Source organism: Cavia porcellus, unplaced genomic scaffold (assembly GCF_034190915.1).
Source record: "Cavia porcellus strain 051 isolate PalLab524CR breed Dunkin Hartley unplaced genomic scaffold, mCavPor4.1 scaffold_22, whole genome shotgun sequence".
NCBI lineage: Eukaryota > Metazoa > Chordata > Mammalia > Rodentia > Caviidae > Cavia > Cavia porcellus.
Genome location: NW_026947505.1, coordinates 20297246 through 20311439, shown reverse-complemented (window position 1 = coordinate 20311439; position 14194 = coordinate 20297246). Strand labels below are relative to the sequence as shown.

The following is a 14194-nucleotide window of genomic DNA, read 5'->3' as shown; positions in this document are numbered from 1 at the left end:
GTCAGTCAATAGCGTCACAAGCTTACCCTGAATCCGGATTCCACCTTGTCTCTGGGGGACGAGGAGTTTTGCCTCAGCTCTTTGAGGGGAGCTTCGATTCCTCCACCCGCGGACAAGAGTGCCCACCATGGTGGCTGACAGCATGGTCCTGGCAGCCGTGGTCCTGCTACAGGTAGTGGGCTGTCCAGTCAGGCTGCCTTGGCAGGAGGAGCAGGTGCTCCACCCAGGCAGACAGGCCCGGCCAGTTCCTCCTGCCTCCATCCTCCACCCACATCCTCATCCTCTGCTGCCCTGAGACCTCCCTCGGGAAGCCCAGAGAAAGTTTGGGAGATGGGACAAGAAAAAACTGACAGCAGCAAAAACAAAAATGAAGGCTATGGATAGAGGTGATGGATAGAAGAGAATGGTCAGTTTTATGAAGTTTCAGTCCCCTTTACAGGAGTGATTATTTTTGATTCTTCAACAGTCAGAGGTGACTGTGTGTGACAGGTGGGTGTGACATGGACTTGTGCCTCTGCTTGTCTTTTCTCAGCCTGTTTTCTCTCCTGCAAGGATCCAGTTCAGGTGACTGGTTTTCCAAACAGAACCGTTCTACACACACAGAATTTGTTTACACTATATGAAAGGTGTTACTAATATTCTGTGTGTTTACTTCAAGAGTTATATTGGCTTTTGAGGTTGAAGAAAAATGAGTCATAATAAAAATTCACAACCACTTAAACTCCCAAAGCCTTTTTAAAAATGAATTGCTTCCAGTGGCCTAATTATCTCTGTCGCTGAGGCAGCTGCAGTGGCCTCAGCCTGAGTAGGTGGCACCTGAGAAACAGTCACGTGGCACTCTGTCCACAGATGCCTCCTACTGGCCAGGATGCTGGTGTGCAGTGGTAAGAGACCTGACTAAGTGCATTAGAGTAGGGGAAGGCCAGGTGGTTCTAGAAAGGTCTAGAATCCCTGGTATCTCTGGGTGCTGTACTCCTTCAGCCTACATGGTAAAGACTGACTGGATTAATTGTAGGCTCCCTGGGAGGTTTCCATAACTTTTATGACTCTACAGTATAATCCATACCAGATTTCATCCTTTTTCTTCCTTCCCAAGTTACACCTTAATTTAATAAGATCAAGACTATTTCTGCAGGAGGCAAAGAGTACCCAAACTTCCCCAAATTGATCACTTTTTTAGAATAAAAGGATAAGTTTACTAAAAAAATGTTTTGAGCATATATACTTTGTACATTTATTATAATTACATTGATGTTTTCCTTTATTACTTTGACCTTTCCAAAATGAGAAAAACTTTTGTATTACAGACAGAAAGAAAGCAGAAATGGAAGATGGGAATTCGAAGCATAAGAGGAAGCTACTGGCTTTGTTCCTACCACACTTGAAACTCAGGGTGGGACCCCAGGTAGCACCTGATTATAGGGAATCGGGGGCAGCATGTGATGAGGGTGCATTGCCTTCCCTTTTGTAGTGTGTTTCCCTTTCCCAGGGGCAGCTCCTTGTGCCAAGCTAGTTGTGCATGGGGCAGGGCTCCCTACCTTTTAGGGAAAAGGGCAAAAGGCCTCCAGGGATCTCAGCCTGCTGTCATATGCAGAGTCACCACGACAGGCCCAACCTGCCTCCTGTGGGGCCACGCTTTGCTGCGGTGAAGTGGCCTCCAGAAAGGAGGGCAGTGGACCCAGAATGGGGATCAGCAGTCATCTCAAGGTATGGACCATGTCACTCATCAGGGGACAGGACCAGGAGACAGGACTCTGGAATTATATCTTTTTGGAATTTTGTGTTCAAATGGATGGGGTGAAATGAGCTGGAAATGGAGAGTTAGGGATTCTAGCAGAGGCTCTATCAAGGCACACAGAAGCCGCCATTGGCCCTCCACTGGGCCCTGAGGGTGAGGGCAGAGAAAACACAGTAATGGTGAAAGCAAAGGATCAGGATTAAGACCATAAAGAATCAACACTAACACCCTGGCTATTGTGCTGTCCTCTGAGAACTTGACCATTTCTGCAGCTACGTATCTGAAAGCCTCCCCCAAAAGGCTAATCAGAGGTCCAAGATGGGAGGCACAGGACTCGTGACGGAAGCCTTTCTCAAATCACAACAAATTGGCCAAATTCAGACACCGGGATCCCTGAAGGACCCCCGTCAACAGTCACCCAGGGCGCATGAAGCACAGTATGTGAGAGAGGAAGGAGGCAAGTGGAGCCAGCCCAGCACACCCCTGAATTCCCTGCAAAGTGTTTGTGTGCTCCCCACCTCCTGGGTACCCACATAGGGCACTTGTCATACACTGCTGTGAACACTGGTGTGTGTTCTCTCCCTGACCTAACTGGGCATCAGAAACACTTCACAGAGGAAGGAAGAGGAGGAGGAAGAGAAAGAGGAGGAGGAGGAGAAAGTGGAGAAAGGGCACAAGGAGGAGGAGGGAGAGGAGGAGAAGGGGAAAGAGGAAGAGGAAAAGGAGAGGAGAAGAAACACTGTATAGAACACAGGCTTTACCCCTAGCATGGCTCTCTGTGAGGTCTAAGTGGTGCCAGGGAGGCCAGACTTAGTAAAGCTCCATGTTTTCTCACGTTGCCAGCCTGGATTTGATGTCTCCCTGAAGTCAGGGACCAACATCCTTTGCGACTGCTGTGTGCAGCGTAACACATGTAGCCAGCGCGTGGCTTGCGGAGTGGAGTGGCCGGCCTCTGGCCATACTCACCCTTCCTCCCCTCACCCACTAGGTTGCCTGGTGCCTTTGTCTGTCCATGAAACCTGCCTGCTTGCCACTACCTCAACACCATTCTGGAGACAGATAGCATCTCCTAGCATCCCCTTCTCTTTGCTCCCCACCAGGCCTTCTCAGTGGCTTGCCACAGTCGCTTGCCAGTGATGTTCTGGCCCAGTACAAAATGTGTCAGGGCAGCAGTGTCCTGACCATTCCACTCCACGCAGAATGGCTCCGTCTCTGCGTCAGAGGCTTTGCTTCCTGAATACACTGAAGGGAAGCCCGCATGTAAATGTGACTCAAGTTCAACAGCAGCATGTGCACTCTGTCACCCTTAGCTTGCTGGTGACAACAGGTGGGACATTCAGTGTCCAAGGTCCCCAACCACTCCACCCCAGGAAGCTGAGCAATGACTCTGACTGATGAGAGAAACAGGGACAGGAAGAGGAAGAAGAGTAATGTCCTGCCTGCGAGGTCAACCCCACCCTTCCCCCTCACACAAACGTACTTCCTAAATGGACCCCACTATGGGCGAGCTGCGTCCTCCCCCCAGCTGCAAAGGGAAGCTGCTTGATGGTGAGCGCATGAGGTCATCCCCCACATCTGCTTAATTATAAGCTGGCTCTTCTCTCTTAAAAAAGGATATGTGGAGATGAAAACACACTTTTCCCTTAGACAGGATACCCAGAAATCCAGAATCATTCTGGAGACCACTGAGGGCTGACAGACTTCATAACGAAATGTAGTTCACAGGTATCTGCATCTAGGTTCCCATGGTGCCTACTATGAGTTGCCAACCTATCCTTTAGATTTCAAAAACACTCACCTCTCCAGAGGACAGAGTGGGAGGCAAATCAGGCCATTTTCAATCTTCTTTGTAATCTCTTAGGACCCAACATGGCTCTGGGCACTCAAGGACACCTGGGGAACGCTGACTGAAAATTGACATGTCCAGTTGTGATGACAGGGTTGTCAACTGTGACAATGTGCTCTAAGCCACTGGAATTAAGTAGGACTTCCCTCTCCGCAGCAAGTATTTGACCTCCTCTTACGCTGGCCGGAAGGAGCTGTCGAGGCAAGGGTGGGGCTCTGTGGGAAGCACTGCCCCTCAGTCCTGAGAGTCCTGTCTATCTGGCTGCTCTCTGGTGAACTCCTCTCTACACTTCCCTTGGGGACAGGAGTAGGGCGGCAGACTGGCAAGTGTTCAAGTAAAACCTGGTGTAATCATAACTGAATTGTTTTGCTCATCTGGCAGAGAGCTGCCTCCCGGTAGCACATGTTTTATGTCAGTTCCTGCTGGCTTCAGTTTGCAGGTGCAAGCTCTGCTCCTGTGTGGGGACAGCCACCCCGCTTCAGCCTGCCAGGTGGGAAGGCTCCTTGCCTGAGTTCAGTCTGTGGCTGCTGCCTGCCCACAGACACAAGATACAGCCTCCAACTGGCTGCCTCCTATGTTTCCCATACTCAAACTGGTTCAAAACCTGGGTAGGAAGAAAAGGTCTTCGTTGTTTTGACTCCAAACCCCAGCATCTGGCAGACTGGCTCCTGGACCTGGCATCCCAGGAACGAAGTAACTCCTGAAGGCTGCTGCTGTTGCCTGATGCTGTGCTGTGAACGTGGAACATTTGTTTTTGCCTTGGCAAATTGTTCTGTGTTATAGCTGGCAGTCTCAAGCTGGCTTTCACTGTGGCCTGGTGAGGAGCTCGGCTGCAATTTTTGATCTGGCAGCTGTTTCAGCTAAGATGAATTTACTGCTGACGAGTAGCTTGTTCCTAGTCTCAGGCACGCAGGCGGCACAGCCCTCACAAACAAGGCCCAGGATCGGCCTACAAGCAGATGGCTGGGTGGCCTCAGCAAGGGTGGCTTATCCTCGCAGTGCAGTGGGGGCGGCTTTACAAGGGCAGGCTCCCTTGGGTAACCCCTGGCTACACAGGTTCAGGGCTTCTGAAGCAGGTGCACTGAAGCAAAGCATCAACACTAGGAAAAGGAGTCTTTGTATTAACAGACTACTTAGACATCAGGGATGGGACAATAGCGAAGCCAGTAAGCACCATGCGCATTGCAGAGTGAGCTGTGGCTTTAAGTTACAACTGTCAGCCTGTCCAGCAACATTTGATGAGTGCTGCAAATTCTGTTTTGCATTCAAGGCCAAGGGGAAACTGAGGAGAGGCAAAATTTAGATACAGGTAGCTCACTCATAGGTTTGAACCTCTTCATATTAGATGGCCTTGCATCGACTCTAGATCATTGGATTCTTTCACTCGGATTTTACTGTGACTCTGCCTTAGATTTGGCAATGGTTTTTGGATCAAAGGACTGTGTTTGGGGAGAACAGCTATTAATGGATAACTGCTCCAGGGGATGGAAATAAAACCTGTTTCCTATAATTGGAGGGTGTGGAGCTGTTGGTGTATGTATAGATCTCAACATGAAAGACCATGGAGAAAATTCAAAGATAATTTTCTAAAAAGGAAAAGAAGAGGGCAGTGCACAATCGTTTCTTTTATGTGAGTGTTAACCACAACTCAAGCTGAGTGGTTCTGAATGAGACGTTGTGAAAAATTCACCCAAGCACTACACTAACTGTCTCGTGCTGTATTTGTGGTCTTTGGTATTGGTGAGGTCACAAGAGAAAATCAAGGGAATACCAACACATGCATGTTCTGCTCATATAAACTGATCCCTGAAGAATGCATTTGTAAATTCACACACAATTTGGATTCTTGGGCAAACAAGCATGTCTAGAAATGAGAGTCCCAAGGGCATCTCATCTCTGTCTGCCCTGGTGTTGGGAAAAGGGCCCACCCAACCTCCCCGCCATGATGTCTTTGCCTGGACTCTCACTGCACACACACCAGCTCTGCTCTTCACTTCAAGGGAAAAGATCCCAACTGGGTTACCTATACCCAGCATCTTCATCTCTTTCCTAACTCCAGTCTGGTTTGTTGCTTCCCCACACTCCCACCATAGCAGCTCTCTGCAAGCTTATGCTGCCTAAGCCAATCAGTATTTATCAGTCTCTTTCTCAGGGGTCTCAGTGGCATCTGATGCTTTGAGCCACTGCTTTCTCCTTGAAACGCTGCCTTCCATGGTCCCTATAATCCTGATTTTCCTCCTACCTCCCTTGACATTCCACGTTGGTCTCCCTTAAACCATCAGCCAGTAATTCAGCTATTGACTGTTTGTATTATCAGATCAAACATCTGCGCACCAGACAAATATCTAAGTCACTAATTACTCAATATCTCAGCTTAAGACTTCTCAGGAAATTGAAATGCAATACACCCAATGTGAAACACAATCTTCCTCCCAGACTGGGTGACTATCAGTGTGGGATTCTGCCAGCCAGAAGTACTGCTGCCAGCTTTTACGCCTTTTCTCCTTCCTCTGATATTCAAATTGTTACAACCTCCATCCAGCTTTTCAACTTTTTGTTACTTCTTAACTCGGTCTCAGATGGCACCTAATTTTCTCCACTTCCATCCTGTATGTCTTCCATCCACCCTAGTGTGACAGTCTTGCAATGCAGTATTCTGGAGAGCAGAGTTATACACCAGGACTTTCAAACTGCAAAGCACCCCACCTTCACTCCACCCACTGAAGACTTGTGCATGCTGGTCATTTTCTATGATTACAATCAAATCCTTTAACTTGGCCTCTGATGCCTGACATGTCCCAATTCCTGTCTCTCTGCTCCCTTATCTGCCTCTTTTCTCACTTTCCTCTCAACTCATTATTTTTCTCTAGGTTTTTCTAGGGCTCATGATTTCTCCACACAGCTCCTCTGTCCCCATCACAGCTATTACTACTTTATCAGATCTCAGGCTCATGACAATACCTGTAATTTTTTCCTTTCTGACATTAACAATTTACAATGAATATTTGATTTCTAGCCATCTCCCCTATCAGCCTAGTCATAATAATGACTGTAGGAAGCAATTATTTTTTTGCCCACACCAAATTCCCAGAACCTGGATTGGTGCCTGACACACAGCACATTCTCAAGAAACAGTTGAGTGAATGAATGCACAACTATTGTGTGCTGGGGACTTGGGTATAATTACTGTGTGAGATATTTCTATCATCCCTGTTGTAATTTTTTAAACCATGCTATTGTTTAAAATTGAATACTATATTCTGATAAAGAAAGCAGCCCATAATTATCAAATAATTCCCATGGGAAAGTACCAGTTGTTTCATGATCTTTTGTTTTTTAAAGTAGATTCTTTAAAGACAGCTCTTTGGTGAGAAGCGAGATGTTTACATTTATATCCTATTTAGATGGAACATTCACACCTTCTCTGCTCTTGGAAATACTGCATTGCTGAACCTGCACCCTGAAACTCAAGAAATTTAATGAATAACCAGATAACTCTTTGGACCTTAACATTCATAATCAGATTAAAATATGGGTAAAATATAATTTAAAAACTGTTTGCTTTGTTCTGTATTAAGAACAAGAATTTAGGAGTAAAGGCAATGGACAGAACCATCTTACACCAAACCCTTAAAATACTGGAAAATATGATTTCCATTATCTCCTCCATCTCAAAGTAGGGCAAGGTGAATTTGCCGTAGTATGGAACCTTCTATATATACAACTTAATGATTATTTAAATACTGATTTTACCCAAAATTATTCATTAACATTTTCATACTTTTGTTTTCCCACAGATTTCTTATTTTCTCAAAAACAAAAGATGATGTGTTATGACTGATTACTAGGTTAGAATTAATTGATATTTGGAGATTCAGGCTTTAAAAACTCCAGTACCAATAATAGTTTAATATAAGATTCACATTTCAATGGCACCTGGAAATATTATACCTTTCATTCACACAGCCATTCCTCAATTCATGCATGGAAAGAACAGATTTCCAATAAGATCGCCACATTTGGCAGCTGGAAAGGACCATCTGCTTTAGCAAAACTTTTGTTATTGGTAATTCTACCCTGAAATTTGAACCCTATAGAATTTTAGAATTCTACATTAAATTGGTGCAGAACCTTAGGCCAGAGAATGTGCCAACATCTCTCTCCCTTCTAAAAAGAATATGTGGATTAATTACAAGGTACTGACAGACTTGGATTAGCCTTTATTCCTGCCTGCACAAAATTAATTCCTACCACTTACATCAATTAGATTGGGTCAAGATGGGTAATTCGGGCTGAACCCAATATAAAAGCATCTGTTTAATAGCATCTGGAGTTAACAGGGACAGATTAAGAGAGTTCTGAATGGCATAGGAGTTAGGTTTCTCCTTGCTCACTTTATAGAACTACTGATGCTTACTGAGGCCCTGAGGAACTGGGTGTTTCCTGGGAATAGCTTTAGAACTGCTGATTCCGGAAAGTAGAGAAGCACATTCATCTTTTTGTCACATTTTGTCTTTCCACATCAGCTAATTCTCACATGAGCATTTTAAAGGGTCACAGAGACTAGTTATATTAAAGATACAAACAAATTTAAAAGCACTTATAAGGCTTCTTTCTTTATTCTTGTTTAAAAAATTTTCTACTATGTGTTTTAATTTGTGAACAGTTAGCAGACAGATTTCCCAGGGAACAGCATTTGCACAGGCCGGGTTCAGAGTCCTTTCACCAGCAAACGCTGTCTCGTAGGACTTTCCCTTGACTTCCAAGTGACAGCACTCCACATTAAGGGCAGGTGTCTATCGTGGAGAACCCGGGTGACCCCATTCCATGGCAAGGGGCCTGAGTCTTGGATATTTTTTCTTTTATATCTTATATCAGTGGCCTCATTTTTACTATTTTTTTTTTTACTTGATTCGTCATATTTCCTATGAATTTGATCATGGTATCTGCAAGAAGTGTTTATGTAGTTTTGTTTAGGCTATTTAATTTTGTCTTCTTGGATTTAAAGAGCTTTGTGCTTATTTTATCACCATTTCTCATCATTAAAAAGGTCAGAAGAAAACCATGTAAAGAAGAGGACAGAAGACTGAAGACTCCCTACTTACACTGTAAATGTGAAAAACTGCATGAGATCGTAGGGCCAGGCCCTCTTCCATCCTCCACAGTGCGCAGTAGCGGACCTGGGAGAGTCCCGGTCCTGCGGCGTATGACTGTATGACTGTGTGTAAATTTCTCTGTCCTGCAGGTTTGCCTGCTTTGGATTGAAAAATGGCGCTAAAGGACAGTGGATAAAAAAGAAGGAGGCCCTCACTCAGGAGCCCGAATGCAGGTTGGTGCAGGAGAAATGGTCAAGTTCATGCAAAGCGCGACCCCCACAGTGACCTCCAACACACACGCAGCCCCTAAAACGCTGCCCTCAGTTGTCAAACATGCCTCACCTAGCCCACTGCACCAATTCACACGAAAGTTTGGAGTTTGCTGCTACACATTCAAGCAGCACGCTGTTCGCGACTTGCACGCATATTTTCTAGGAAACTCAGAGGTGAGATCTGACATTAGGTAGCTTGAAATCAAAGCGAAGGCCAGGCACCTGCAGCGCAGCGGCACGCAGATCCCTAACAATCCCTGCAGCTGCTCTCAACTCCACCTCCGTGGGTCTGGCTCTGGGGTGAGCTACTCTCTTCAGGAGTGGGCTGAGCTGAGTACTCGGGGCGAGAGGCTGGCTCTCAGCACCCTCATTCTGTCATCATTATTAGAGTAAAACAGCAGTTAGCGAGACGCCTCCAGACACGAGGACATCTGCCAAATGAGCTTTCTGGTAACTTGATGGTTAAGCATTAAAACCTCTTCAAACTCTTTAAATTCCACCCTCCCCCCCCCCAAACTGAGTTATACAGGTTCCTACTTCCATAAATATAGCAACTAAACTTTAATTTAACATCTTTCTGATGAGTCAGACTTTTTTTTGTCCTCAGGATCAACAGATATGAAGGAGGAGTCTGACACTGGACTCTAGAAAGCCAGGTAGGGGAAGGTCTAATGAAGACAGGGTGATGAATATCAAGGTCACTTTTTCCTTTAGATATTTTTTCTTGTGTATAGTACAATGTATGTGTGACACGGAGGACAGCTTAGACTTTCTTTTACAGAATGAGTTGAAAAAATACTAGTTCTTCCCTTCTGCCCCTTTTTAAAATACAGTGTTTCACTATGTGGCTCAGGCAGACCTCAAACTCACAGTGATTTCCCCTGTCTCTGCCTCCAAGTGCTGGGATTGCAGGTATGTGCCATCATCAGGACCAGCAAAAAATAAACAAACACAAAACTAGTTCTTTAAGGGTTTTGGCTCCACTGCCGGAGTAGATAGTGTCCTGTGGCTAGTAACCTGCGAAGTGTTTTTTACATAGACTTAAGCATCGATCATACAGCCAGCATTGCTTCCAGATGGGCAGAAGAAAATGAACTGTGTCTCCCAGGACTTCATTTCAACCCTCAGGAACCTTTCCATGATTGGGATGCAAGCTGATTTAGCTGTACTCTGCAGGAATCACAGCTCTCACAGGACGTTTTAAAAAAAATGCAGTATTATACTTTGGTTTCTCTTCAGATCCTAAAAACCTTTTGCCTTTTAAAATAATGCAGTACTAGAAAGCTGTGCATATGGCTGAAGATAAAAAGGTCTTGATAGGATGGAATTTACCTTAAAGCTTTTTTGGAACTTGTTTCTGTGATGATTTGCACTTTGGGAGAGGATGCCAAAAGCTAATTTTCTATGGCATGGGGACTGGGGATAAAGGCTAAATTCCTATTTCCAGTCCTAAATTATGTAATCAGAAATAAGAGTATCCAAACTGCACATCAAATAGTCTCACTTTCTGGCAGACTATGAAAAAAATCAGTTTTAATGTTTGAAGTCGGCATTTGTTTATATAAAGCAACAAGCCATGGCTGCCAAACACAATAATTAAATGCTTCAACAAGTGAGAAATCTTGCCAGAATATATAATTTAAGGGGGGGGGGGTAAGTGGAGAGTTAATATGTGGCAGAAAATGCTGAATTATGTAGTTCACACAAGCAAACACACTAAGAGGCTGCTCACCAATACACTAAGCAGCACACACCTGTAATCTCAGCACTTGGGAGACTGAGGCAGGAGAATCACCCTCAGTTTGAGGTCAGTCTTAGCTATGCAATGAGTTCAAAGCATTACATAGCAAGCCCTTATCTCAAAAAAAAGCATGTAAAAAGGCCAATTATTTAGCATATATATGATATATATATGTCCATATGGTGTCTGTCTGTCTGTCTGTCTGTCTCTCTCCATATATATATATATATATATATATACATATATATATATATACACACACATATTGTGTATATATATATATGGTTATACATATGTATGATTCTCTTCCCATTTGAACCTGAAAAATGAGATTTTCCACTTTCCCATCATTATACAAAAATGAAAATCTTGAAACAAAATAACATCTAACTATATAATTTTTTCTTTTCCTTCAATTATCAAGTAATTTTTTGGATTCTCTTATTTCACCCAACTGCTACTACAGGTGAAACACGGCCTCAGTTTAATACAGGATTAGAGTTACAGTGAGCAACTAATTAGGTCTTTTCAGAGGATTCAACTTCTAAGACAACAGGGAAACCGTCCTTAATCTCAGGGTTCACTCATCCGCACAGGAGAAGGAGCAACATGCCATGGGCCTCCCCCAGGAATTCAGAGGAACCAAAGAAGCCGCAGACAGGCAGTGGCAAGTGTCTGACTTTATACAGCACTCAGAGTGCCCGGTGACATTACTGTATCCAGGAGACCAGGCCTGGAGTCAGGCTCTCGTGTTCTCCACAGCTCAGAGATGGATGGCCCAAGCAGGCAGAGTTCTTGCGTAAATGTACGAGGCGAGTGAGGGGAGGAAATAGACTGGGCTGAAGACCTCGGGTTTCACTTACTGTTTTTCAGCACCCAATACTGGGTCCTTGACAACATCTGCATATCCTGTTACACCCTAGAGCATAACCTCTTTCATATCACGGACTTCTGGTCAAAGGGGCCATTAGCTCTTGCCTGGCCTACAGCACAAGGTTCCTAACTATATTCTTGTTCCATCTCATCACTGGCAACACATTCCCCACCTAGCAGCTATTATGAATCTTCAAAAACCCAAACTGCAGTCTGGGAAGCTGAGGCAGAAAAATCACAAGTTTGAGCCCAGCTTGGGCAACCTAGCAAGACCCTGCTTCAAAGTAAAAAGTTAAAAAGGGATGTAGCTCGGTGTCAAGGCCCTGAATTGAATCCCTAGAACTACCACAAAAAAGCCCATACCCAACCAAACCAAGTAATCTGTATTACATCTCTCACCTGCTATACTGTAATTCAACTGCATTTAGAGTAAAAGCTAAGCTTCACAGGCTGTATGAGTCTCACCTCTCTCTCCAACCCCGTCCACTACTAGCCCCTCGCCTCTGGCTTTCATTCATCACTTAGTCTTTCCTTCATGTCCCACAGTCCTTCCCTAACACCTTGCAACTAAAGTCCACTCAGAGGACCGTGTAATCCTCGTTCATAGCATTTACCACAAGTAAGAATTACACACTCATTATCATTTTAAAACTGTTGCATCAGGCTCTGATCTCTCTGCAGGCAACCCTATCTGCCTAACCTACCATGACCTTGGTGCTCTTGGCAGGGCCTGGCAGGCAGAGTCCTTCACCAGAGCCAGCGCGTGGACAATGGTCCCTGTCCATGTCCTGATGTGACCAGTTCCTCACTGATCCTACCTTAGGCTCCTCTTCCCCATTACACCTCTTCTTTCTTTGAAAAAGCACTCTGTAGGATGGAGAAAAAAGAGGTCTGTCACGTGGGTAGCTGTCTGAGACTGACAACTGCTAGGCTTGCAAGATCCAGGGCTTCCCCACTGTTTCTAGGAAAAATAGGGAACCCAAAAGTTTTGATGAATGAATATAAGAATGAATTTGAGACATCCATGGGAAAATGAATATGCCTGGAAAATATGATGTTAAGTGAAATAAGTCAGGCTTAAATACATATGGAGTCTCTCGTTTGAATAAGGCAAAGTACAAATGAAGAATAAAATAAAGTAAAGAAAGAAGGCAACAGGGAGCTGGATCTTTTCCAAATGAGAAGGCGTCCGGGAGACTGAGGATGGGGAGGGAAGAGGGAGAGGAGAAGTAAAAAGATTTAAGATGCATGATGTATGTAGTGCCAAATACACACAACAAATGCATAAACATTATATGTGATAAACATGAATTAAAAGTAATAAAAATACTAATAAAAACAGGGAGAGGGGAATGGAAAGGGGATGAAAAAAGAATCAAGATGTGCTATGTATTTGTACCTACTCTCTAAGGTGAGTGTAAACTTCAGGCACTGCAAACGTGTACTAAAAACAAAACAAATTTAGAAAATGCAAATGTGGGGGCTGGGGATTTAGCTCAGCGGCATAAGCACCTGCCTTGAAAGCAGGCAGTCGTGAGTTCGATCCCTGGTACCGATAAAAAGGAAAAAGACAAAAAAAAAAAAAAAAAAAAATGCAAATGTGCTACTTTTCCCCTTAGGCCCAAGAACTGACATGCTAGCACAACTTCAGGCCACTCACAGGCCAGTGGTCACACCAGGTGGCACAGGCAGGTGCCCCACGCTGTGTGCAGTAGCTGCTGGTGGCCCTGTCCAGTGCCTCAGCGCTGTTTCCTCCAGCTCTTTGCCCTGTTCTTGGGTTTATTTCTTATGATAAACCCAACATTTTTCCTTCTCATCTTTGGTGCTATGATTAAATAGATCATATTCCGTATAAAGTCAACAAAAGAAAAGCCAGAGGCTATGAAAGGAATTCACTTAAGCCTATTTTTAAATAGGAAAAATCCTCAATATTTCTGATTTTTGAAAATTGATTCTTCATTGTTTATTTGCTTGGAAAGCGTAAGTGCAGTGAAAATACATGTGAAAATCAATAAGTTTCTCCTCGCAAAATCCATGAGACTTAAGAAGAAAAATAAATAACCATCTCATTGAGAAAGGACGTAAAACTTCATAAAGCCATTGTTTGCCTTAAACGCAAAAATCCCTCAGTTATCCCACGAGTGGTTTCAAAAGGAAATTAGAAATACATGTTAGGATCAAAATCTGGGTTAGAGTCCTGGCAATGTGATGAACACATTTGGTAAGAACTGTTTAAAGTCCAAGAATTGTTCTTGATACTGAGTCAGAGGATGTTGTTGGAAGGACTAAATAAATAGTTTAAGTAACTCTGACATCAACAAGATATTGAAAGTGATTTAGGCAAAAATGTAACCCCAATGAGTACCTTATGCTTTTATATTACCCAAGAGTTAACTCTCCCTTTTTTGGATCAGAATCTCTGAGTCCCAAAAAATGTAGGTTCAAGGAGTCAGACATCAAATTTGATCAGAGAATAACCTCTGTAGAAATCAAAGGCCAGGCCAGGGATTTCCCTCAGTGGCATAAGCGTCTACCTGCCAAGCGTGAGATCTTGAGTTTGATTCCGGTATAAAAACAAAACAAAACAAAACAAAACAAAACAGAAATTAAAGACCATTTCCAAAATTT

The 14194-nt window shown here is 44.0% G+C and overlaps 1 protein-coding gene across 6 annotated transcripts in view; it reads right to left on the bottom strand.

Moving 5' to 3' along the window:
• Plekhg1 (pleckstrin homology and RhoGEF domain containing G1) overlaps window positions 1–14194 on the bottom strand; it is a 209499-nt gene that overhangs the window by 121406 nt on the left and 73899 nt on the right. Inside the window, exon 1 of one of the 6 annotated variants that reach the window (XM_013151059.3) lies at window positions 3537–10899. The exons of 3 other annotated variants lie outside the window; for them this stretch is intronic. Coding sequence is in view for 2 of the 3 variants with exons in the window: in XM_063232906.1 (XP_063088976.1) it covers window positions 27–261 (235 nt within the window). In the remaining variant the exon portion in view is untranslated. 2 more of the 6 variants (XM_063232906.1, XM_063232901.1) reach the window with 2 other exon arrangements.